This window comes from Agelaius phoeniceus, chromosome 15 (assembly GCF_051311805.1).
Source record: "Agelaius phoeniceus isolate bAgePho1 chromosome 15, bAgePho1.hap1, whole genome shotgun sequence".
Classification (NCBI taxonomy): Eukaryota; Metazoa; Chordata; class Aves; order Passeriformes; family Icteridae; genus Agelaius; species Agelaius phoeniceus.
The window spans coordinates 4,757,374-4,783,857 of record NC_135279.1 but is presented as its reverse complement, the minus strand read 5'-3'; the positions used below and the strand labels follow the sequence as shown (position 1 = coordinate 4,783,857).

The following is a 26,484-nucleotide window of genomic DNA, read 5'->3' as shown; positions in this document are numbered from 1 at the left end:
TTTTCCACAACATTTACCTTAGCGTACATTTCAACGTGTGCAGTTCACCTTATGGCTTCAGAGAGGATGTGGTTATGGTCTGACAGAAAGGAAGCTTTGCTGTAGATGGGAAGATAAAGCTCAAAAGCACCTACGCTGCCTCTTGAACCCCTTTTTTTTTTTTTTTAAATTAACTGCCTTCTTTCTCGTGTTTCTTTCTTTGACGGAGCGCACAGCACAGAGTTCCCATGTCCTGGGAGACAAACCTTCTTGGCTCAGCCATGAATAACTGTGTGCTCCTGCAGGAACTGCTGATCAAGAAATCCCAGCAGAAGAGAAGGACTTCACCCTCCAACTTTAAAGTGCGTTTCTTTGTCCTGACCAAATCCAAGCTGGCTTACTACGAGCATCGCCACGGGGTACGTCAGTCGTTTTCTCTCTCAGAGCAATGGGAGCAAGGATGAAATTTGTTTAATGGAGGGAAGGATGATCTTTGTTAAATTTTGTTAATTTTTCTGGTCCTTGCTACAGCACCATGCCCTGGAAATTGGTCAAATGGGTCATTTAGAGCTTCTGATCAACAGGCATTTGGTGTGAATGGAGGAAGAAGACCACTCTACCAATTTATAGGAAGGATCTAGTTTTATTGTAGGAATTTGGCATGGGCTGTGTGTAAGAGCTGTGTGAGCCTGTGCCTGGCACCTCACATGTGGACAGGGGTGACCTAGAGAGGCGTATTGTGAAGGTCACAAGTGTATCCTGATTGTAACTATGAAAAAATAATCAACAGATCTTCATTCTCATTCTTTTCTTTGGGGCATCAGGCTGATGGCTGGTAGGAGATCCATCTAGCACTTTAAAATAAATTCAGCTGCCACATGTAATGTGTGGTCTTTAGAGCTAGCTTCAGATGGGCTGTGATGATGAGATCCAGGCTCAGGCCAGGCTTTGTTTCCCCAAGTTTGCATTTTGGTGATTTGCTAAATATGAAGAAAATTAGAAGTCAATCTGTGCACCCTATTGTGTTTAGTGCTCTAGTGAAGTGAGAATTATTCCCTTCTATTTAGCTGGATGTTTGCAGAACCTCGTTACGGTTGTAAATAATCTTCCTTGTTTTCCAGCAGTCCCTGAACGTGCTGTTAATCCATTATGCTTAGGCACTGTTCCTGTAGGCAGAGAAGAACTGTGCTGCCTTGGATCTAGCAACTCCAGACCAAGTGATCTTGTTCAGTTGCAGAAAATTAAGTAGAAACAGAACCCAACAATAAAAGAAAAGCACGATGTGCCCTCATATTTTATCACAACCTATTTGGGGTTACAAACCAGCTTCAAAGGTTAAAAGGTTTAAACGTTAACAGTCATTTTCACCTGCATGTCATTTCTCTCAAATATGCCCAATGAAATGTTTTTCTTCCTTCTACTTTCTAGTCCGTGTTTTTCTCACCTCCATTTTAAACAGGACACTGTTGATTGCTGCATACTGTGACTGCCTATGGGTTGGGACTATCTTTGTCTGTTCTCCAAACTATTTTTCAAATGTCATTTTTGTAAGATTTTAAATTCCATTATAATTATTCCACTTAATGATTCGGGGCTAAATTTTGAAAAGCATCGAAATGATTTTGCTGTAGGTGTAGGTGTTTAGAGAAATGTTTGCTACTGGTTTTCTTTGATGCTTTCTGAGTTTTGGTGTGCTTAAATGAATTGAACGTAAGTCTGACTAGATACTTTTGCAGTAGGTGTCTTGTCAGCATCTTTAGGGACTGAAATAGTTTGGAAAATCTGACTTGGTGACTTTCAGTGGGGCATAGACTTCACACTCTCTGTGTTCGTGGAAATTTTCCCTCTGAGTCTTCCAAAAGGTCATTTAGGTGAGATGAGGGTTTGATGTATTATCCACTTTATCTTATATATTACATATTTAAAATGCACATATTATACATGTGTAGACATACGTAGGTAAACACGCCTGCAACTTTAGAACCTTGTGCATATTCGAGGCGTGGTGGTATATTTGTAATCACAGGGCTGATGTTCCATGAAATGCTGATTTTTCTTCTCACACAAACAGGTTCTTCTCTCTCAAAATCAGGTTGTTACATGAAATGAATTTGTCACAAAGTAGAGAGAGAAGAATTTGTCCTGTGAAACACTCCCAGAACTGATCATTAGCCTCTTCAGTAATCAAAATTAGAGCATGCTGGTGAGACCTCTGCTTGGTGAGGCCATTGGTGCTCTGGAGAGGAAAGCTGAGAGCAGCCCGTGCAAGAGTCATCTTGTTTTGTGCTCAGAATGGAGGGAACCCACAGCATTTGAGTTCACAGCCAGTGGAGGGAGGATTCCAATGATCCCTGCCCAGCACATGGGCTGTGCCATTCCCAGGAGTGCACCAGGACCAGGCACCACGTGCAGGTGTTGAACTCCATGATCTGGTGCTCATTGTCTGGTGCAATCCCTGGCACTGCTTTGCTCTGATCCACAGGGGCTCTCTCAGATAATTTCTGGGCTGGCAGAGGTCAGAGCAGGCTGTCACTGTTGCCAAGGGGCAGTTTGCAGGTGGCCCTGCTCTGGGGGTTTAGGGACAGCTGGCTGCAGTGATGGGGAGCATCCTCGGGTGCTATGGACTGACATGGATGGGCCCAGGACATACCTGAGATTTTAAAGCATGGATTTTCCAAGGGAGATCTCTGGGGATGTTTTCACCATGGGTTTTCAATGTGTGTGTTTAAGAACCCCTCACCAACCTGTCTGGTGGACTCCTGTACTCAGAGTTTTGTACTGTATAGTTCCCATCTCTCCAGTCCCTGGTCAGTCACTAACAACAGCCTGTGCACAAAGTCAGGTAAAACAACTACTGAACTGCTGAAAAGTTTGAGAAGTCCCACTGATTTCAGTTGGATGACTTAAAGTACACACTTATGCATTAAGCCCTGGTTTATACAGTCTGCCTGTATTTAAACGGGGTTTAACACCCTGTCCCTTTCTCTGCATTTTTAAACAAAAGGTATAAAACAACATTATTATTTTGTATCAGTCCAAAACAAGGAAATAAGCAGGCTAGAAGGCTACAGGGATATTTCTGCAAATGAAACTCAAAGCTGTCAAGACAACAGGCCTCATAAAGGCAGGGGTTTTTTTGCAGTAACTGTAATGGCATTTTCACTGTAATTTTCATCTTTCTGCCACACTGACAGAGAGCACTGTTCTCCTCAGGACCAAGCACACAGTGGCCCTTAATGTTAATGAAAGATATTTACATGTCTCATTAGGAGAATGAGCCCCCAATAACTGAACAACAATAAGAAGCTGTGTTTTCTGGAATTCATTATGCAGTGCACAATGCAGGGCTGTCTTAACATAAAGCAAAGCCCTGATAACAGGCACATGTATTCAGCCCCCATCTCTGCTAAAAGACATCAGAAGTCCCTTTATTATAACATGCAAATCAATTCCAAAGGCAAAAATTGTTTGTTTCAGGGTCTGATTTTGTAGCTACTGTACATGTGAGTAAACAAGCACATGGGAGTAATAATTTCAACTATTTCAATGAGTTTGATCCTCACTACAATAATGGACAATTCAGACACTGAAACTCTCAGGGTGCTGGTACACTTGCTGCTCTGCAAAAGCAGCAGAGAAGTGAATCCCTTTGGGGAGGTGTCTGGGACAGAGTTTCAAATATTCTTACTTAGATGGAGCAAAAGCACTTGAACTGGTGAATTATCTATACCCCCTTCACCCAACAGCTTATGGTCCTTGGTGAATACTTCAGGCACATAAATATTTTGAAATTTTATATCTTCATGCACTTTGGGGCTATTATTAGTCCAGCTGATAAAGGCAGCAATGAAAGGCTCACCCAGAAAAGGCCAAGTTCTTTTTTCATTTACATCAGGACAATTCTTCCTACACTGGTCAGATGCTCAGGAGGTCACACAGAATGACTCAGCCTTGTCCTGGGCTCTTTCATTCCCATCTTTGATACTCACATATAAAGATGGCAAAGATGGCACTTCAGTGGGCCTTGAAATCTGCTTTCAGTCTCTTGTTACATGAGAACAAAGGAATAAACTCGGCTGAAAAGACTTTTATCAGCATCCCAGAAATGCTCCAGCTGCTCTGTAGCATTATCTACACGTGGGGCTGCTTGCAGCAGTCCAGCTACCCATGGGACAAAAAGCAGTGCTTTGCTCCTCAGTCCAGTCCCTCTCACCTTGATTATTATACACAGAATCCAACTTGGTTTTCTTCCCCAAGACTCTAATGTAAATAGATTAAAACTTTTCTTCTGAAGATCTCCCTTCTGGTCTTCTTGTTAGAGTGGCCATTCAAACCATTTCTCATTGCTTTGTGTATTCTGAACACCTTAGCAGGCCAAAAGGCTACAGGGATATTTCCCCCTGCAGTCCTCACCTAAAAGGAATTTAATTATGCTTTTAAATATAACCTTCCAAATAAATACATCTGACTAGATATGCCACTCTTCATAACCTGCCATGTATTTATTAACTAGTACTGTTTGCTTGCCAGAATTTGCAATACCACTTGTTTTCTGATGCATATCTCCAACTAATTTATTAACAATAATACACATATCACCCACAAAGAAGACAGGCTTGGCATCTGCCTGCATCACCCATTTCAATCAATTTGTATGCAATAAAATCAATACAATCCTAAATAAGATGGAGACAAAGTACAAATCTATGCCTTAATGTCTAGTTCATCTCTGAAAACCTAACAGGAATTTTGAAAAATCCAAATTATATTATTGGAGTTGCTGGAGGATGAAGTTGATATTGTTTGTCAGAATGTTTCTTGTTTCTATTGTGAAATCACAGAATCATGGTAATGCTGGTTGGAGAGCACTTCTTAAGTCCAGTTGGTCAGACTTTTTGCCAGGATAAGATCAACACTGAGAGCAGGACTGTCACCAACACCAGGACAGGCTGACTGTAGCATTGGCCACTGCTTCAAAGGATGGAGATACCACATCTTTCATCAACCTACTCAATATTTTTCTGAATATTTGCAAAGTTCCTGTCTGTTGCTGTTCTCACTCACGACTCCTGCAGCAGCATCCTGATTCAGGGTGGTGATATTGTCTAGACAGGATTGCCTTGAGCAAAATGCAGGTTCTCTGTGTCTGGTGTCTGTGGCCTTTCTAACTACACAAACATGTGGTAAAGTCTGGTCATAAAAATAGCTCCTTTTTTGCTAGAATAACTCATTTTACCTTCCAGAATATGATTATAATAATTTTCTACTTGCCCTTTCTGTTCTTGCCCAGTTTTGTTCCTACTAGGTCCTTTTCTGTGTATTTATTAGTCTTTAGTTTTTGAATAAATATTTTTAATTCCTTCTGAGCAATGTTTTTGCAGCAAATGTCGGACACTTCCATTTTGTTCAAATTACAAAGCTCAAATCTTTCTTCTGTCAGAGAACATTGAGGATGTAGCAAAATCTTCAACCCATGTTTTCTTTTATATCTTTAAAAAGGAAGGAATGCCTCCTAATTTGAAGATATAACAATAAATATGAGGCTTCCTAAAAGTTATCTTTTGTTAGACTTCTGTATTGTGGTCATTTTCTGCTCCCGGTGCCGTTGACTTTGCTTTATATTGTAATCAACATTGGAACTTATTTTATTGCAATGCCTGCCTGTTGCTCTATACTCTCTCATCCTTTCTGGCTGGTTTTTAATTTTTGGCCTTAAAGCTTAGATTTTTTTTTTCATGAAAAAGTGATGTCATGTAGTTGATTTAATTTAGCTTCTTTTCTTCCACTGAATCCTTCATTCACTGCAATCCACTGCTCCCAGTCTTTGCTGGAGTCAAGAACAGCTTTGAAGAAACTAATATAGTATTCAGGAGTTGTTCCATCTGCTTTTATGTAACATAAAAGGCTTATTTCCATCATATTAGAAAGCTCATTTGAAAGCCAAGAATCTTCCTTTTTTTTTTCTTTTTTTTTTTTCCCTTCTGTTTCTTGATGATGGCATTGATTTTCTTGTCCAACCACTTGTGCTGTTGTAGAGATGGGCACCCTGATAACCATCGTGGACAGGACTTGAGCCAAAGTGAATTTTGGAATTGGATTTGGTGGGAATACAAGGCTGGATTGGGTCTATAGGACTGTGTAAGAACAGTAAATAGTGGAATGGAGGCATCTCAAGCACCAGTTGCAGATGGTTTTGTTATTTAACACAATTCTGTGCACATCCAGAGTGCACCCACTCCTAAAACACCTTCATGTTTTTTAGATGTGAAAATAGCAGTAAAAAGAAAAATATTTAGTCTTTTAGTTGAAGCTGAAGGATTAAATAGTCATGATGGACAGGAAAGACAAGCAGACACATTAAGGGATTTAATTATCAAATATAGCAAAATACATTGGAGATATTAAAATGTAACACAAAAACCAGGGTTCTGCAGAAAATCCCAGTGTCATCAATTATCACTGCTCTCCAATTTTCCTTCAGAACAGTTAGTATGACAGAAAATGCAAAATCATTTTCAACTTTCTTCTAAAAATCAATTTCTTCAATTTAGTTTTCGGATTCAAATTAAAAATTAGTTACATTGTTTTATTTCCTATAAGCCCCGAATCGATCAGTGTTCCTAATGTGAGAAAACTCACATTTTTGTGAGAAAACTCACAAAATACCAAATGAAGGTAGTGTCCAGGCAAAGTTGCTATGAATCCAGTTTTCAACAGTTCATAATATCCTAACTATTAATGAGAAAAAACAGCACATTCCACAGATAAGGAATATGATGAGAGATAGAAAGTAATTGTATCAACACAGTGTTCAAGGAGGTTCAAGTTCAAGCTCAGGTAGTTTGGTTGGTGGAAAAATACTTTAGCAGGAGGGCTACCATTAAAAATAATTCCATCTTGTTCCAGTGATATCTCATAAGCTTCTGGTTACTATTTCTACACCAAGAAATTCCTTTCCAAATTCTTTCAGAAGCTCAGCAAGGCCTGGAGAAAACTCTGAAAGGCAGGAACAGGTCACTCATTGAAAAGGCTGAAGCTGAGCGAGGCAGCTGAGCTCTCTGCCATGGGCAGTTCCACAATCCTCCAAATCAGCTGCTGCCCCTGTTCAGGCTGAGCACTGAGCCCAGCTAGAGCAGAGACACAGGGAACAGGTGACACAAGGTCAAGCAAAGATCTTTCATCTACTTAATCACCAATTAAGTACTGCTCTTTTTAGTCAGGACGGTGAGTGAAAACAGGGAATGAACTTTGGCTCAGATTCTTACAAAAACCCCAAACCCTGATGGTACAGAGAAGGTCATGAAATGCTTTCATTGATGGAAATGTTTTTGTGGTCGAGCTTGCTGAGGACTGGAATTTCCTACTTTGCTCCACCCCAGCTATAAATCAGTTTTCCCCTACCCTCCTGCCAAGGAGGCACTGCCAGCCGTGCACAGGAGGGGATGCACAGGAGATGGGGAGGCAGAAGGTGAACACAGACACCACTGGGCAAGGAAAGCCAAGCTGCAGCATGGGCAGCCCTCAGCAGGGACTGCTGCTGAGGAGCCTGGGGCCACATGAACCTTTGATGGCTTGGTTTTCCCCTCACCAGAACAAAAGAAAGAAGACACAAGTTGCTACGCAACTTTAGAACCAAGCCAGCCTTATGAAGCACAGGGTGCTGCCTTCCTGCCAAGAATTGCTGCCTTTGGTCTCCTCCCCTGCTCCTCGAGATGAGGCTCTGCCCTCCCCTGCCTCTCCTCTCCCTTCCCTCTGCCCCCAGCCCTGGTGGCTCCACCTTCTGCCAGGGCCCTTTGATAAACACGGCAGGGCTCAGCAAAACCCCCGAGGGACCTTCAGCCCAAGCACTCCCTGCAGAGCCTTTCAGCCCCGTATTTCACAAGATCTCAGAGCTTTGTGCAGCCTGAGGGTGCAAGGGCCATGGTCAGGAAGTGTGATCACAAGCAGACCTGTGTCACCTGCAGCAGCCACTGATGGCTCCCTGCCCTCTCACCATGAGCTCCACATCCCTGCCCCTGAGCTGGAGAGAAGTGATTCATTTTTTGGGGTGAGCAGCAGTGCTGGTGGTTGGTTTTAGCACATGAGAGATGCCAGGCAGCTCATTCCTCAGGCAGGCACAGGGAGATGCCTCCTTGTGTTGCAGGGTAGGGCTGTGTCCATTGTCCCATGGCCAATTATCCCAGCATCTAAAGCAATCAGGGACCACCAGAGTCCTCTGGTTTATGCAGCAGAGACAAACCAAAGGATTAATCAATGAAAGAGCTGCTGGACCTGTGTGGCAAGAGGAGGGGGAGTACCAAAGATGAAGATATCGATGCACTGGGCTTGTGATGCACCTGGCTCCTTTCAGAGCTGTTCCCAGAATGGATATATTGCAAATCATGGCCCAAAAGAAATAAATCAGGATGGGCTGATCTGCAGCATGTGTGCTTCTCCCCATGGCACAGCAGCCTGCCCTGGTTCTTTCCACACATGGCTCACAGCAGGACCACTGATGCTTTTACTAAAACATCTACCCATTATACTCTGGGCAGACTGGAAACAACAAATGGAGATATGTCAGCATGTTTTGTCTCACCCTTTTAGGAACAAGTCTCTGAGGTTTTTCAGAGGCCATTTTTAAGAAGCTTTTTCTCTCCCCTTCCTTCCAAATGGCCCTGTTGCTTTTGTTGGATTAAAGTGTGGTCAAACATCACAAAAGCAAGGATATGTTTAGTTTCCAGCCCAGTTTCTGGGTAATGCCTGGTTTGTGAGTGGTAATTCCAGTTGTTTGTCCTGCTAGAGGACTGTAATTGCTTTCTATCAGCAGGATCCCTTCAGCTGAGGATCTGCTGGGCAATGCTCTGGCTGTGAGACACACACCAATGTGCTGCAACATGAGATTATGAGGAGCTTCCATCACTGAATTGTGTAATTAAAAGGAACACAGTGGGTCATGAGAGCTGCAGGGCAGCTGCACAAAGCTCCCTGAGAAGGCTGCACCCTGTCTTTCAGCAGAGTCCAGAAAAGCATCAACAATAACCAGTGTGCAGGGAAAGAGCAGAGCCTGTGCCTGGCACAGCGTCGCTTGCTAAAGCCCCAGGGGAGGAATGCATGTGGGTAAACCCCGGGACTTCAAAGGAAGGAGATGAAGGAGGGTTCAGCACTAACAAAATTGAAGGTTTTTATAGGATATAAATGGCTTTGTGCCTCATCAAAAGGGTAAAAGTCTCTGGGGTAGAACAAATGATAGAGGAGGTTTTGAAGAAGAGACAGAGGAAGCCAAGTGTGAAAGAAGTGACTAGATAAGAATGAAAGGAAATAAATGGTGAAAATGGGGTGCAGTAAGGCCTTGTAAGGCTTGCCAGCACTCTTGAGAGTTAATTGGCATTTACATTTAGGGGTACTTTAAAGCCTTGGGTTTACTGATTTAGGAGAATCCCACACCCCAGAGAGCTACACAGGCAGATGTCTACAGGAGACAGTCCTGGCAGTAAATCCAGAGACACTGGTTAAACTGCAAGCAAATACAAATACAAACCACAAATGCACCAGCAAAGGCCAGCAGGAACAATGTGACACCACACTGTAACAATTTTCCTCTTTTGCCTCAAGTCCAGCTATACAGAGGCAAAATACCCAGCCAGTCGTGCAAGAATGAGGCTTGGGGAGCCTCAGGGCCTCTCTGCTTGGAGGCTGTTTGACAGTGCTCTGTGGCAAACCTCCCCCCATCTCCAGAGGCAGGAGCTGCTGCCCTGGTTTAGGCTGAATTTAACTCTGAAAGTGTCAGAGGAGCAGCAGTGGGGCTGGCACAGTGGTGGGGATGGCTGCTGCCAGGGGGCAGAGCTGCAGGGCGGTGGTGACAAAAGGAGAAAAGGACAAGAGGGAGCTGGAGGGTGTAAAACACAAAGAGCTGGTGCCCAAGGGAAGGTCAGAAGGTTGCCAAAGTCTGGCTGAGTGAGTGATAACCTGTGGCAGGTCCAAGGCAGCAGCTGAAGTTCAGGCTCTGTCCTGCTGGCAGTGTTTGGAAAACAGCAGCTTTGCAGTGTTTTGGTGTTCTCAAACCTCACTGATTTCCGACACGCTGTCTCCCAAAGCTGAGGGGAGGAGACAACTAGTGCTTAATCCCTACTGAAAATTAATCAAAACAGGAAACCAGCTCACTCTGAAGAGCAGCCTCGTGTAGTGGATCCTGCAGAAGCACCAGAGGCTGAGCCTCAGCTCCACTTCCACCAGCTGCCCTCACCCCTCTCTTGCAAAAGCTGAGTGCCACTGGCCATGGGGTGAGGATTCCAGAGGGAACAGGGTACACCAAGGCAGCTGGGATCCATGAATGCCTGCTCTTTTTACTCTTTCCCCACTGCCCATGCTGTTATTTGAGTACCTGATATACCCAAACACCTGGTGAATGGAAGCACAGCAGAGGATGCCAGAGAAACAGCTTTGTTGGCAAATATTATCCTTTTTGAGGATAATATTCATTTCAAAATTCCTTGCTGTTTTTTCTTAGCTGAAAAGCCAGATGAAACAAAAATAGTGAAATGTTGTAGTTTTTTGGAAGACAGATACAGTAAAAAATGTACGTTTTGGATGAAATGAATAGTTTTGAAATTCCCAGTACCCAAACTTTTTAAATAAAATATTTATTGGTTTATATCTTTTCAGTATGAAACAGAGGTGTTAGTAAACTGAAAATTTAATAAAAATAGTTATGTTTTGGTTAAAAAGGGATTTCATTTTGCTGGAATAAAAAAAGTAAAAGCTGAATTTCAAATAGAGGTTTTGACTGGTTCTCTAAAATCCATGTGCTGAGTTGAAATATATGTATATGCATATATTTATGTGTATGGGAATACATATAGAGATGCCCAATATAAGAATTATTCTCTAAATTTTTTAATGATGTCTTACATAATCAGTTAATTTGCTTCTGCTCCATTAAAACTAAATCTCCCATGGACACAACAGTCTGGTCTAATTATTCACTTAATCCACAATCATTAGCCTCAACCAAGTGCTTTCCTCTGTCTTTTAGAAAAAAAGGACTTTGAAGGGTTCAGTGGAACTTTCCAGGATTAAATGTGTGGAAATTGTGAGAAGTGACATCATCATTCCCTGTCAGTACAAATACCCTTTCCAGGTGAGTCTGTCTGTTGACCATACATCAATTCATTTTGTATTTCAGTAGCATTTCCTTCATGGTGCAGTCATTAATGAACCCAACACTCGGTTCTTGATCAGAACCTCTACTCCAATTGAAATAATCAAAAGTCAGTGAGGTTCTCTTGGTTTGAAAAGACAGGTGTCTGCTAAGGAAGGCAGGAGCCTCCCCTGAAATGGAAAATGTAAAACTGTCCCTCTGAATTGTTATAATTTTGAAATTAAGGGAGCTCTCAAGCAAAGGTATTGGAGCAGGAATAACAGTTCTTTATTAGGGAAGGAAAAAAAAATGCAGTAATACAAAACAACACTGTCAGAGTCAGAATAGGATCTGACACCCTGTGGGTCAGGGTGGTGGCACTGTCCCATTCCATGGTGGCTGCAGCTCTCCTGCAGTGCCAGCTGTGGTTCTGTTGGAGCAGTGATCCTGTAGAAGGGTGCGGTTTTACTCTGAAGGTCCAGGGCTGCTGGAGATGTAGATGTGTCTGGTCTTCCTCAGAATCCAGTGGGAAAGGGCTGCTCCTCTGGGAATCCAGTGGGAAAGGCAGGCAGTGATCTTCCAAACCTCAGATTGTATCCAGCTAGGAATGTTTGGCTCCTCCCCCTGGGCAGAGCTCCTCCCAGTGGGATGATGGAATTTTATCAGCCATGCAGGGACACTCAGTGGCCATGGACAGCAGAGATCTCCTGGAGGGAGGATGGATTGTGGAAGAGATAAAGAAAACTGCCCAATGAACAGAAGAGAACTGCCCAATCAGATAGGAATAGAACACACTCACCCATTTCCAACCCAAGACAGAGGTCAAGAGCTGCATCTGAGCAGCCCCTGCTACTCCACTTCCCCACATCATCATTTGGCACGTAGCTTGTGGGTAACAGGGCTGCTCCCTATTCCCTTGGCTGACTCCCTTGTGACCAGTGCATCTGGGATTGCTTCTCATGGCTGGCTCCTTTCTTTACCCCCTCTCCAGATTGTCCATGACAGCTACATCCTCTACGTGTTTGCCCCCAACCGCGAGAGCCGGCAGAGATGGGTCCTGACGCTGAAGGAAGGTAAAAAGCCTCTCTGCCCACCCAGCTGTGGCTTATGTCTGACCAGCTTTGCCACAAATAATGCAGAGAAAATGAGCAGGAGGAGTCAGTGTCTCCAATCTCAGCAAAGTGTTTATAACCCAGGTAGTGGGTTATAAAATCGAAATGCTTGTAAATCTGGTGTGTTTTCAGCAGGCATGGGAAATTTGGATGTGGGATGGTTTATTTGGGGACCTTAGTGTCTGTCAGTATCTGCAGGGAGGTGTCAAAGGATGGACCAGCTCTGTTTGGTGGTGCCAAGCAATGGGATAAGAGGCAATGGGCAGAAATGATGCCCAGGAAGTTCCACCTGAACATGAAGAAGAACTTCCCTGTGCAGTGACTGGGCATTGGTAGCCCAGAGAGGGTGTGAGGTCTCCCTGCCTGGGGATGTTCCAGAACCATCTGTGCCACATGCTCTGGGATGACCCTGCTTGAGCAGGGGGGCTGGACCAGAGACCCACTGTGGTCCCTTCCAACCTGATCCATTCTGGGATTCTGTCATTTGTGTCTTTCTAGAATAAACTCTTAATAAATGACTGTAATTTGAGGTTTCTTCTTCAGGAAGAGATGAGGATTTTCCTGTGGCTAACTTTTTAAAATAACCTTTTCTACACAGAAAAATTTTCAGCTCTTAATAAGAGATTTTTTTGGTTAAATGACAACCTTGTTAGAGAACCATGATTATTAGGGGACATTTTGTGGGTAGCTTTCATTTCCTGTTCACCTCCTGAATCGTGCTGTGGTTCACTCACATGGTGCTGCAGTAACCAACACTGGGGGCAGAGACAAGCAGAGTGCTTGATGTGAGGAAGGTGTCAATTAGTTACATAAAAACTGCACCAGGCTTCTGTCACAGCTTTTTTCTGTTTTACAGCACTGCTGCTGTATTGTTCCCCCTGAAAACATTGTGCCTGATGGAGACATTGTGAAGTTCATGCACCAACTCTTGCAATCAGTTATTCTCCTACTCCAAGCTTCTACTTTATCACCTCATCTCATTCAACATTTGTAGACTGCCCCCTCCTTTGGACAATTCTTCAAAGAGCAGATTATTTCCATTTAGTTCTAGACGACTTCTAGAATGAATGTGGATGCAAATAAATTCATGTCCCCCCTTCTTCTTCTTCCCCCAATGTTTTTCAGAAATCAGATACAACAACAGTTTGGCTTCAAAGTGTCATCCAGACTTTTGGTTGGATGGCAAGTGGAGATGCTGTGCTCAGACAGAGAAGATGGCTGCTGGCTGTGTGGTATATGACCCCACCAAAAATGGTAAGGGACTTGTTAAGACCATCCTGACATGAAAAATATTTATTCCTAGCAATAGTAAAGGATTGAATCTATTTTGTACAGAACACCAAAAATATTATGCTAGATTTCCATAAAGAGACATGTTCCTGGCTTCTTGGGATATTCTGGCTTACCTTTTACTGTATGTGGAATTCTCTTTTTTTGAATTCACATTTCCTCTGTGTGATCCTTGGAGCTGGTTTTGGAATGAGATGGAGAACTGAGAACTTGATCAGCTGTGGTCAGTCAGTAAGCCATAACAACTTTCTCGAGATAAATGCATTCAAGAGTGCATTCTAACCAAACCAAACCAAACCATATTTCCTCTGTAGTTTCAATGGCCAAGCATAATCTTTACTTTGTCTCCTGAAAATGAACACAAGTGGTCAATCATTCTTCACCAAAGAAACATTTACCTTGTATTTTTTACCTTGATGCCTTAACTGATCTGTACCCCAGTTTCCAAGCCCTGCTGAGACTCACTGTGTAGTTGGCAGGTCTTGTTCTCAAAGTCCAAAGCTCACTGTTCAGTGGGTTTGTATCACCTGTATCAATTCATGGCCTTGGTGGTTTCTCCCTTGGTTTTGTCCTCACCTACTTCAAATTATCTCTCTTGGTTTCTTTTCAGCCTCAAAGAAGCCTCTTCCTCCCACTCCTGAAGATAACTGGGTGAGTGCAGTGATGCTGTCCTTAGTGCCCTGCCCTGAGTGATTAACTACCAGTGGGGACTTTGTCCTTATTAATGTTCACCACAGTGCAGTGACCTAGAATTTCACCTGAGATAACATTCCCTGGGTATTTTCTGTGCAACTGAAATTTTTATATGAAATTCATTGTTTGAAAGTGCCAAAGATTCTCTTGCTGCCACCACACTCCACTAAATGGTCTGGGGTGCTTTGAGGCTTTTAAACCCAGGGGACACCAGTGCTGCCAGAAAAATACCACTTTAGAGAGCATGACACTGCTTTTTATGAAGATTAATATTAATATGAATGTGACTGTGATGAGTCTTTTGCCTAATTTGTGCAGAAATTGTTGCTGGACCCAAGGGAAGCAGTGGTCATAGCCATATATGACTATGAAGCCCAGAACCCACAGGAGCTGACATTACAGTATAATGAGGAATATTATGTGATTGACAGCTCTGAGGAACACTGGTGGCTGATTCAAGATAAGAATGGGTAAGTCCCTTCTCAACAGCCAGTGTGAAAATCCTTTGTAATTCCAGTTTGTTCTTCCATTAACATACATGTTTATTCCCTCTTGTTCCCCTTCAGCTTTTGCAAAGCATCCTCTTATTTACAGGGAAAAAGTGATGGAAGGTTATTTATGGTAACCTTCTTCCATCTGCTTTTGCTTCAGGCAGCTGAAGAAAAGAACCTGAAAGTTAATTTTACAGCAATAAACAATTCAGACTGATATTTGCAGTGATACACAGGGGGGAAATGAAACTCCCCAAGTTTAGAGGCACAATCAGTTGTTTTCTTCTCCAGCAACCCCACTCAACACATCCCCACCAGCACTTTTATCATGCAGTGAGCAGGCAAAGCTTTCAAGGCTGACTCCTACAGATGCAGAGAAAATCCTGTCTGTCAGCACACTCACACTTGTCTTGCCTCTCAACAGGCATGAAGGCTATGTGCCAAGCAGCTACCTGGTGGAAAAATCACCTGAGAATCTGCAAGTTTATGAGTAAGTTGTGCCTGTGTTTTTCTTGTACCCTGGATTTGAAGCTACAAGCCTCAGATGCCCCCAGCCCACCTGACATTCCACCCTGGGGATGCTCCATTCAGAAGCTTCTCAGGAGAAACTTTCCTGGCCTAGAAATGCTGACTTGGAGTCTTTTGATGTTTTCAGGTGGTACAATAAGAACATCAGCAGAAGCAAGGCAGAAACACTGCTCAGGGATGAGGTAAAGCAGTGTTATCTACGGGGTGGATGGGAAATAATAATTAATTAATGACAAACAAAGCCTGCAAGAGAGATGAACCCTGGGTTCCTGCTCTGTTTGTGCCCTTAGTGTGTGATGTGAGATAAAGGACCACCAGCACACCCCCCCCTTATCCCCATCAGCTGAGCATGGATGGAGCTGTGCCATCCAAACACACCCAGTAACTGGGACTGGAGGAAAACACTGCTTCAGAGCACTGTGCCAGCTGAAAACTGTGATTTTAGCTCATCTTTTCTGTCTCTGCAGGAGGCCTGTGGATGCCAGTAGCTCTCTGAAAATCTAACCAATCTTGTGCTGAAGTATTTTGGGTGAAAGCCAAAAGTATGGCTGTGGGTTTTGGTTTTTTAATTGTGTGTGTGCATGAAAGCACACATCTTTAATTTTTCAGTTGAGCCAGAGTTTTCCAGTGAAGACTGTGCTGAAAATACAAAGAATAAGTTTCTTGTTCAAATTTTCCACACAAACACAACCTTAATTTTTAAATCTGCTCTTACATTAGCAGGTGGCCCTGTTAACAAACACAAATAGTGTTCCTTCCTGGAACAGCAGTATTTTATGGAAATAGCAGCAATTTTGTGCTGTTTTAAAAATTCTTATACAAAGTACTAGAGAAAAAGTCCACACATGGTTTAGTGGTCTTATTTTTTCTTTCAGTCCTACCAGTACAACTTTTCTGTGGTAACTACCCCCATGTGGCTGCAGAGACTTTTGGTTCAAAGCCTTGCAAGCCTCACAGCTCCCCCCAGAAATGTGGCCAAGTTTGTGAGTGATCTTTGGCCAGGTTTGGTGTCAGCTGGGAGTGGAAGGGCAAGAACAGAGCTCAGAGTGACTTGGGCAGGACGCTGCCTCCAAAACCTGCCCACCTCCAGTCCTGGAGCCCTCACTGCATGTGATTAAATGCTTCTACAGCAGCAGAGAGACCTTTCTCAGGGCTTTCCTGTGCCAGATATTGTGTGGTGCAGATGTTGTGCAGACACTGAAGGGCCAACCCTGGAAGTTCACAGCTCAGCAGGCTGATCCCACCTGGGCTGAGCTGCACAGCCAGCAGCTCATTCCTGGGGATGCAGGAGCAGCTCAGCCTCTGTGTTCAGCTGGAGCTGATCAAAGCTCTAGGGAAGGAGGCCCAGGCAGAGTGCACTTGGTGGATTTACTCTACATCAAGTGTTGTGGATGGGTAGAAGACATAAAATGGAGGAAACCTACCATGTAAAGCAAAGGAGGAGGGAATGAAAAAAATCAGCCACTTGGGATGCCAGATGAAAATCTTTATCTGCAAACAGAAGAAAAATGTGGGGTTTATTACCAATATATAGGTCAGTACAGCACTTTCCAGCCAAACTGTGATGTTAAATCTCCTTTGCCATCTGATCTATCTGGGCCAGTGGGATCATGCCCTATGAGGCATTTTAGCATTCAGATGAGTGGAAACCAATTACAGTGAAATTTTAAAAAGAAAAATTGTTCTGTGAGTGCCAGACTGCAGGAGGATTGCTTTCTTACCCATTTATGTTTAGATACTGGATGACTGGTGTACCTATGAAAGGGCAGGATTATGTCCAAGGTTTTCCAATTTGGGGTACATTGGTAAATGATAATTTACACTCCCATATGGATTCTCTGGTGCTGGATAAACTGTGATTTGTTCTGTGGCTGCTCACTCCATTGGAAGCACTCACAGGGGTTTGCCTTTCCACTTGGCCACACATTTCATTGAACGTGTGTTCTGTCAGATAAGGCTGAGGGCAGTCAATGGATTCAGAATTTCCAGAGGAGAGATTTGGAGGGACAAAGAGGCACACCCACATGTACTCAGCACAAGTGCCTAAGTGTCATTTCCTCTGAGAGGAAGCTGAGGTAAAAAGACCTAACACCCAAGAGAGACCTGCAGGCCCTGGGCAGCCACCAGAGCTGTGCATGGAACACACCAGGCTCTGTCAGTGGGGTGATGGCTCTTTATTTTCCTATATGTTTAGCACATCTTCATGACAGGGCTGAAATAAGCACAGCTTTGCCCCCAGCCTACTTCTTTTTTTTTTTTTTTTCCATTATCTCTCTAACCAGTTTTCTTTCCTTTGCTCCTGTTCCAGGGTAGAGAAGGGGCCTTCATGGTGAGAGATTCAAGGCAGCCTGGCATGTACACAGTCTCTGTTTTCACCAAAGCATTGAGGTACAGCTGAGCTCAGCAGCTTTTCACATCAATTACATCAATGAAATGGCTTCTATGAGTGTGTAATCTCTGCATAGTTGTTTTGGCATTATAACGAGAGAGCAGAAGGCTCATGAAAATGATAGAGGGAAAACACTTCCAAAAAAGGCAGAAGAGTCAGCTGCCAGTCCCAAAGTGTATTAAAGGCTCCACTTCTCCCTGAATCTAAATATGTGCCCATAAATAGTCCTTTGGACATCACTGGGGTTGTCATTCTGATGGCATTGTCCCCTGAAGTGTCAGTGGGGTCAGTGTGGGCTGTACCCAGAGATTGGTAGTGCAAGGCAAGTGAAGGGGTTTCAGTGATGGGGCAGAAAGTTGTGTTTGACAAAGAAGAGGCAGAGAAACTTGGTACACAACCTTCTCTTATCAGGAAACCTCAGCCTTCCTCTCGAGATGAGACCTTCTGCGAGTGAGAGGGAGAACATACAAGTACCCAGAGCTCATTAGCAACTGCAGTTCACTCCTTGCTCCTCCCCCATTCTTTCTGGGGAAAGGTTCTCCCCTCTGCTCACTTGTTTCTGTTTATACCCCAATCCCTGTCTTTTTGCTGCAAGCTATTTTCTCTCAAAGAAAACCTCCTCTTTTTCAGCACGGACAACAATCCTGTTATAAAGCATTATCACATCAATGAGACAACTGACTTTCCCAAGAGATACTACCTGGCAGAAAAGCACGTGTTTGACTCCATCCCTGACCTCATCAACTACCACCAGCACAATGCAGCAGGTGAGAGAAGCTGAACAGAGGTGTTGCTGGTTTGCCAGGTGACTGTTTTGAATGAAGGAGGGCTCCCAAGCCCTCTGTCCTTACTAGGAAGTGTTAAATGGCTTCACCTTTTCTCCCACTTATTCTGAAATGGGCATTTCAGGCCAGCTTCCAGCATTACATCCTCACTCTGGTTGTCCTTCTAAGGCTGATCATGGCCAACACAGATGTTATAATGACATGTTATAGAGAGCCATGGGGGTGTATCACTGCTGCCAGGCCAAGCTATCTGCTGGAATTACACTTCAGGGTCTTCTGGAGGTGATCCATCCCTGGGCCTTGATTTGACACAAAGTCAAGGACATGGCCAGTATCCATAACCAGACATGGTGACTCCCATCCCTACAGTCCAAGACTACCAAGGCAAACACTGGGCTTCAAAAATACCCTATAAACACCAAGTATCATTTGGAAATTCATCAGAGTTTACAGAAACTCAAAGCTCTGGAGGTGAAAATGGGAAAGAACCTGAAAGCGCTCAGAACTGGCTTCCTTCTCTCAGGCAGGAAACCAGAGCCTGCACAGAGGTTCAGCTGCCCTCAAGTGGAGCTGAGAACTCAGTGCAGTAAACCTGCTTCCAGAATCCAAGCTGCCCTCTGGGGTGGTGGCAGCCAGGCTGCCATGGCTGTGCAGTAACAGGAGCTGTCCCCATGTCCCCAGGTCTCGTGACGCGGCTGCGATACGCGGTCTCCTCCTGGAGGAAACAGGCCCCCATCACCGCAGGGCTCAGCTATGGTAAGGTGTTGCATTGTGATCTCACAGTTTATCCCAGAGCCTTGGGTCCCTCCCCTGATAATTCCCTCCCAGGTGTGTCAGTCTCCTCTCCTTTCCCCTCCCTGACCCCTGCCCAGCACTGTCTGTCAATCCTGGCATTCCAGAAGGGCATCGAGGGATTGGCAGATTCAAAGGATGCTCTCTGCCCCTGGGGGGACATTGGCCCATCCAGGTGTCCTTTGTCCCTTTAGATCTCCTCTCCTGTACCTGGTTGGTGGCTCCTTACCCCTTCTCTCCCCCTCTCCCTGGGGTTAAAAGGAACAGCAACCACAGGCTCAGGGAGTTCTGCTGGAGGAGTTGCTGGATTCAGAGGCTGTGGGCCAGAATAAAGCTCTGGATCCAAACCCTGCATCAGAACCGACTCCTTTCCTTCACCATCGCCATAAAGCTTCTCCACCAGAGGGAAACCCGAGGAGCAGACCCTGTTACAGGGAGGAAGCTCCATCCCACAGCCACCAGAGCTCCTGCAGGCCTGGACTTGCCTCCACGTGCCCAACTGCAGCATCCAGCCAGCCAAAAGTGTCTGTGGGGTGAAACACCACATTGCCACTATTTGATTCACCAGCAAAGGCCAGACAAGCTCAGGCACATCCCATCCTGCTATATTGGTATTATTCCAATAGTAAGGTTCTGCCATCACTGCATGGGAATCACACTCCTGGATGGCTGGCTGGGTGAGCCTGCACATCCCCACGGATATTGAGGAATATTTGTGTGATTGCAGCCACAATAAATGGCTTTCTTCAGGTCTTTGCACTGCACTGCTCACCAGCTTGTCATCTTTCTTGTGCCTGTTGATAAAGGAGTGAACTGATCATGCAGTGCCTTGAGGGAGGTGATGAGAACCCCAGGGTCTCACTGAAGTCAACATTAAATACTAAAATGAATGCTGAACAAATGGGATGGAAATGGGAGCATAGAGTAATTTGATGAAAGCTGAGTCCCTCCTGAAAGATGCCTTCATTTGAATATTGTTGTCAATAGAATTTTGCCAGTATCATCTTTATTGTAATTCTTGGAGACTTCAAAGAAACTCAAGCCCCATGTTGTGCTGGGTACTGCACATAAGCATGGTAAAAACAATCCTCCCTGAAGAACTGGCTAGGCAAGACAAAGGAGGGAGAAAGGGGATGTTGTTGTTCCTACCCTTGAACATGTCCTGCAGCATGGACTAGTCAAATGAGCTATCAGAGGTCAGACAGGCAATTTGAGGGAGAGCCAAAAAGTCTCACTTGGAGTCCTGCCTCAGTGTTTAACCCACAAAAGCTTTTGGTTTGGCATTCTACTGCTCAGTCCTTACTCTTTCTTCCTTGCAACCAACAGGAAAATTGGTCATTAATGCCTCTGAGCTCACCCGTGTGCAGGAGATTGGCAGTGGTCAGTTTGGGGTGGTCTACCTTGGCTACCTGCTGGACAAGACCAAAGTAGCCATAAAGACCATCCGTGAAGGGGCAATGTCTGAGGAGGATTTCATCGAGGAAGCCAAAGTCTTGATGTAAGTGGTAGATTCACCATGACAATCACACCCTGTGGGATTCATAATGCTGAGCAAAAGTCAGGAATCTGAGTAGGGAATTCAAACGTGGATTATCTGCTGTGTATCTTAATAGTAAATAGACTGGTGAGCTCTGGTGGCTATGAAGGAAGGCAAATCAAAGTGTAGGTGAATTACTGTGCTTCCAAGTCCATCAATATCCAGAATGGTCTTCCAGATCTCTGCTATTCAGGAAGGCAAGGATAACTGATGGTGCATTTTGGAGAGCAAAGTGGTTTTTCTCAGATCTCTTAAAACTTAAGGGCAATTTCATTGAAAAACCTTACCTGTAAAATGTTTTGCTTTGCACAATTGGATATATTTGTCTTTGGTTTTATTGACTTTTTCTGTATTTTTTTTGCCTTTCCCTCCCCACAAGACAGACAGAAATTGATTTTATTTTTGTTTGATTGGATGGTTTTCCACACAGAAAAATCTTTTGGTGACCACTACCATTAAAATGGGATGATATTTAGTCCTTGGTCTGCACATCTGCAAACTGCACACTGGCCTTTGCAGTGAGCTGGGAGCACTGTGGCATAAATTGCTGTATATAACACACTTGCTGTGAGGATAGCAGGCACTGAGCCTATTTCAGCCTCTTCCCCACCTTCCCTCCCTGCCCCACAGGAAGCTGTCTCACCCCAAGCTAGTGCAGCTTTATGGTGTGTGCTTTGAGGATGCTCCCATCTGCCTGGTGTTCGAGTTCATGGAGAACGGCTGCTTGTCCGACTACCTGAGGAGCCAGCGGGGCAGCTTCTCCAAGGAAACCCTGCTGGGCATGTGCCTGGATGTGTGTGAAGGGATGGCTTATCTGGAACAAAACTCTGTCATCCACAGAGACCTGGTATGTTGGTCCCATATGGAAATTTTCTTAGCTCCAGAGGGGCTTTTTTCCTCTGCTTTCTTCCTCAGTTTCAGCTTCCACACTTCTCCTGTCTGTTTATATCCTGTATCTGCCCTCACTGCAAAAGCAGCACAAATACTTTAGGGGAAAAAAACCCACAAACAAGCCCTGGAGGACTGATCAATCTATTCCCCTTAACTGGTTTTGAGAGAGAAGAAACAAGCCATAACATTTGTCTTTTTTTTCCTAGTGGACTCTCTGGCTCCCCAAGAGCCACAGTACTGATCACTCTTCATGTCTAAAATCAGTGCAGATGACAAAAAGATCTGTTCTAGCATAAATCATGTATAAACATTGATGATAAAATAGTTTTAATTAAGGGGTTTTCAGTCAAGCTCCATCAGTCACTGCTGCAGTTTCATTAGGCATGCAATGACTGTGAGTAGCTGTGGCTATTTTAGGGTCTTGTTCCACCCTTTCTGGGCAACAAGGGCCTATCATAATGATGCTTGAACAGCTTTTCTGGCAACAGGATCATGATGCAGAATGTACAGAAAGCATGAGAAGCTCAGGGGTTTGTCCTCTTTGTATGGCACAACGTCACTTTGATGCTCCTTTCTTAAGCATGATCTGCTCTTCCAGGACAAAAGCCCCTGAGTGGCTGTGACAGGGTTTTAGCTCTGACCTGATGCCTTTGCACCTTGTTCTCTTGCAGGCTGCCAGGAACTGCCTGGTGGGGGAATCCCACGTGGTCAAAGTGTCTGACTTTGGGATGTCGAGGTAAAGGCACTGGGGCTGTGCACTGTCCCTTGGGGCTGTCACAGGACAGCTGTGTCACTCAGCATTCCCCCTTCTTTTCCTCTCCCAGGATTGTCCTGGATGATCAGTACACCAGCTCCACAGGCACCAAGTTTCCAGTCAAGTGGTCTGCTCCAGAGGTTTTCTCCTACAGCAACTACAGCACCAAATCTGACGTTTGGTCGTTCGGTAAGGAAATCTTGTCAAAATGGAGAAAATTCAACAGCCCCAGCTGGGAAAAACAGGGGGCTCAGTCCTCAAGTAAACTCTCTTTAACACTCCTCATTCAACTCTCCTCTGGACTCCAAGGGTGTTTGTCCTGAATAATGGCTTAGAAAAGCAACCCTAAATCGTTCAAGTGAAAGAAAGGGAAAAAATCACACTACCTAGATACTTCAGAACTCTTCAAATATTGCCAATTTAATGTATTATACATGTGCAACTCTGTATAATACCAAATAATGAGCTCTGTTTCATGCTGACATAGCAGGAGAGTCCAAGAAAAACAGAGTCACTGACAGAGGAGAGGAGAGGAGAGGAGAGGAGAGGAGAGGAGAGGAGAGGAGAGGAGAGGAGAGGAGAGGAGAGGAGAGGAGAGACATTTAGGCACTCCATCTTTCTTCATGTCATTCCTGAGGCACTGATACCTCACTCAAACCCCCTGCCCTTCCAAATTTGCTCTGCTGACTCCATTTGCTTTATGCCGATCTGAAAATGTTATTTCACTGCTCACACTTCTCACCTCATTTCCTGCTCCACAATGCATTGTTTGACCATTTGTGTCCATTCTTTGGTCTCCCTTCTGGACCCTCACAGATAAGGGCACTCTGTGTGTTTTTGCCCAAAGCCATAACAAAGGCTGTCCCCTGGGCTGTGGATCTGGCACACTCATGGGCCTGGCCCCTCTCCAGCCCACACAGTGAATGGGGCAGTGTGCTGTGCACAGCTCACAGTCAATGGGGTGCCACTCAGCCCTGGGGCCAGCAGTAAATAATGCAGGATTATAACCTTTGCTAGTCTGGGCCTGTGGATTCTGTGCTTCCCTTGCCCTTTGCTGGCTGAAGCTGTGGCTGGAGCTGTGCACTGCTGGGGTGGGCCGTGAGCAGCACAGCAGGAGCTGGGTGCTCAGGCCCTTCATAGACTCAACAGAGAGATGCTTCAGAGAGCACCAGAGATCCTGGCTGGCATCCTCAAACTGTACAGCTGTGTTAGAGCCTGAGTTTTCAGCTGTCTACTGAGAATCCAAGTGAAAATGCTTTTCCAAGTAACTGCACCAATGCTGAGCTGCAGAGAAGAGCAGGTGGAAAGTGGCCCTGATGAGGATTTTATTTGCCTCTTTGTGATTTTTTTCCTGTTTGGTTGCTTTAGGAGTGCTGATGTGGGAGGTCTTCAGTGAGGGTAAAATCCCCTATGAGAATCGCACCAATGCAGAAGTGGTGGAAGAAATCAATGCAGGATTTCGGCTCTACAAACCCAAGCTGGCCTCCAAGGCAATTTATGAAGTGATGAGCCACTGCTGGAGGATGGTGAGTATTGTACTGGAGAGCCCTAATTCCCAAAGAAAATAACTCCCTTCCCCTTGGCTTTAAGGAGGAGAGAGACTTGTGCACTCCACATGCTAACAGAAGATAAAATCCTGGAAGTGAAGCACTGTAGCTTTCATCTGCACTAGCAAGCAAACTCTGGACTCTCTGCCTTTTATTTGACTTCACTGAGAAGCCCATGTAGTGCACCTAACTCAAGTTAATTCCACAGTTTCCTTGCTAAGAAAGCTGTGGATCTGTGGGGCTGAGTTCTAAGGGAGGTAAAAATGACAGCCAAGCCATTACAAGGTACTTAGTGTCCACCAAGCCAAGTTCACTGGTAATAGAAAAGAAACATTGCACAGAAGGAAGTTGGTTCTTCCAGTGGCATTTTCTCTATAGGAATAGATTGTATTTTTGTTAATACTCAGTTTCTTCCCAAGGTTTTCCTTGCTAACCTTGCCATTCCTCTGCAGCTGACATTAATGTTCTTCCTCTCTCTTCTCTCCCTTGCTCAGGGGAAAGATGAGCGGCCATCCTTTTCTCTTCTGCTGTTTCAGCTGAGTGAAATCTCTGAGTTTGATGTGTAATCATGGCACTGCATGCTCAGCACAGCCAAGAGAGTTCTGAGAAGAGAGAAGGCTGGATTTTCCCCAAGAAAGCATTAACAGGAATCCTCTCACCATAAACACTTGCCATATGCCTGGGGACAAGGAGAGGGCAGAGGCTGGTACTTCCAGACAGACAAGATATCCCCAGGCCTTCCAGAGCCTAGACAGACACAGGCTTTGGTTTGGCCAAGAGTGTGGTTTGCATCTTAAAACCAGAAGTGACTATTGAGCATGGATCTTGTACCACACAGTCCAGCAAGGGTGTTTCTGCTGAAGAGACAACTCAAAATTTAGAGATCTTACATTGCTGTTCTATTTCTGTGAATTCCCAAATGAAGGTCTTCCCTGGAGGGAGATTAAAAAAAAAAAGCTTTCTTTAACTGAGGAGGAATGTTTAGACATTTCCCTGGCTCTCTAATTCAGAGTGGGCTGGACCTGAAAGCTCTGAACAGGAATAAGCCTGGGAGACACAGAAGCAGGCTGGATTCAGTGACTGCATTTCTGATGCTGGTATTTCAAGGTGGTTTTGTTTTCCCTTTGCATGATTTTCCCTGCAACTGTGGCATAACAGGAACAGGATTTGGATAGCTGGTAAGCTGAAGTGGTGTCTGTGTGTGCACATGAGTTTGTGAGGGAGGAAGAGAAAAAGAAATGTATGTGCTGAAGAGTCTTGAAATTCTCTCAAACTGCATTGTACAGTGAGTGGGAAAATGGGACTCTGATGCAAATGAAGACATTCTTGGAGGGAGGAAGTCAAAGCTGAATGTTTATATTGATTTTTTTTCTTCAGTCTTTCTACATCAGAAGATTAAAGTGTGACCTCCACCCAGATTCTTTGAACAAAGTATGGAGGAGTGAGCAGTGCAGAGTTATGTGTTCCCAGTCCAGAGTCCCAGGATCTGATTACCTGTGAAAGGTACAGGAATCTATCCCTGAACTGCTGTATTGGGCAGGAAGGAGCCAGAGGGCTCAGGAGGGAGCCAGGAGCAGAAAACATGCAGAGTATGTGCTCAGTGCACCAGTGATCATGAGAACTTTAAAAAGTAACAGAACCACCACAAGCAAAGACTTCTGCATCTCTTCTGTGAACGAAGGCACTGACCAAAAGAAAAGTCCAGGGTGAATGGTGTGCCTGGGTTCTTCCTCCTCAAGGAGTTCCACATTATGTGGTGACAGCAGAAGGTATAAACAAAATCCATCTCCTGATATTTCCATTAAAATCTGTGGCTTCACTGCAAGACAGAGACACTGTTTTGACATAACTGACATCAAACCCAAAGTGTGGGTGTTGGTGTCCTGCAGAATTTGTAAATAAGATCAGGACTTTTTGCTAAGCATTAACAATCACTAGGGAAGTCAAGAGGGCTCACAGATGATATGTGCAGACATGCAATATGTATTTTTGATGCTTCTCTGTTTGGGCAGGTGAGAACATGAGCAAACCTTACACGACAGCAGCTTAAAAAACCCTGAAATGCAAACTTCCAACAACAACCTCCTGTCTTTACACAAGTCAGGTTCAAATATGTTTGCCAACAAAAATGGAACTAGGAAATAATGTAATCCCATGATCTCACATATCCTGTGTCAAATTATTTCTTCATAGAAGGAGGCTTAATTTTTGATATTTTTCAAGCTCCTTGTTCTAGGGTGGCTTTTAGGAGCCAGAATATCTTTTCAGGCATGTGGAAATGGGCAAGGCATCAGTTCCTGCCTTACACATCTCCTCACGCTGTCTACAGGCTCAAAAGTTCAGCTCACTGCCCCCACCATCCTTGAAGGACCCAGGGGTCTGCTGAGCATGAGGACATTGCTGTTAAGGAGCAGCAATATTGCTCTGCTAGCTGGCATTTCTGAGGTTATATTTATATTTGGATAAGTGTAATATTTATTAGCTAGAGTGGGTTGCACAAAATATTATTGTGATGGTTTATGTTCAGTTTTATTTTGCAGTCTTTCTATGCACACAATGTGGACTTTTACAAACAAT

The 26,484-nt window shown here is 44.4% G+C and overlaps 1 protein-coding gene across 1 annotated transcript; it reads left to right on the top strand.

Moving 5' to 3' along the window:
• Positions 1-226: 226 nt before the first annotated feature.
• ITK (IL2 inducible T cell kinase) lies at positions 227-26,484 on the top strand. Its single transcript, XM_054642721.2, has 17 exons — positions 227-398; positions 10,994-11,098; positions 12,090-12,171; positions 13,336-13,464; positions 14,111-14,151; positions 14,512-14,663; positions 15,109-15,174; positions 15,340-15,394; positions 17,521-17,600; positions 18,232-18,368; positions 19,068-19,142; positions 20,505-20,676; positions 21,346-21,562; positions 22,278-22,342; positions 22,431-22,549; positions 23,729-23,886; positions 24,402-26,484. The coding sequence occupies exons 1-17, from the start codon at positions 228-230 to the stop codon at positions 24,471-24,473; spliced, it is 1,896 nt and encodes a 631-aa protein (XP_054498696.2). The 5' UTR covers position 227; the 3' UTR covers positions 24,474-26,484.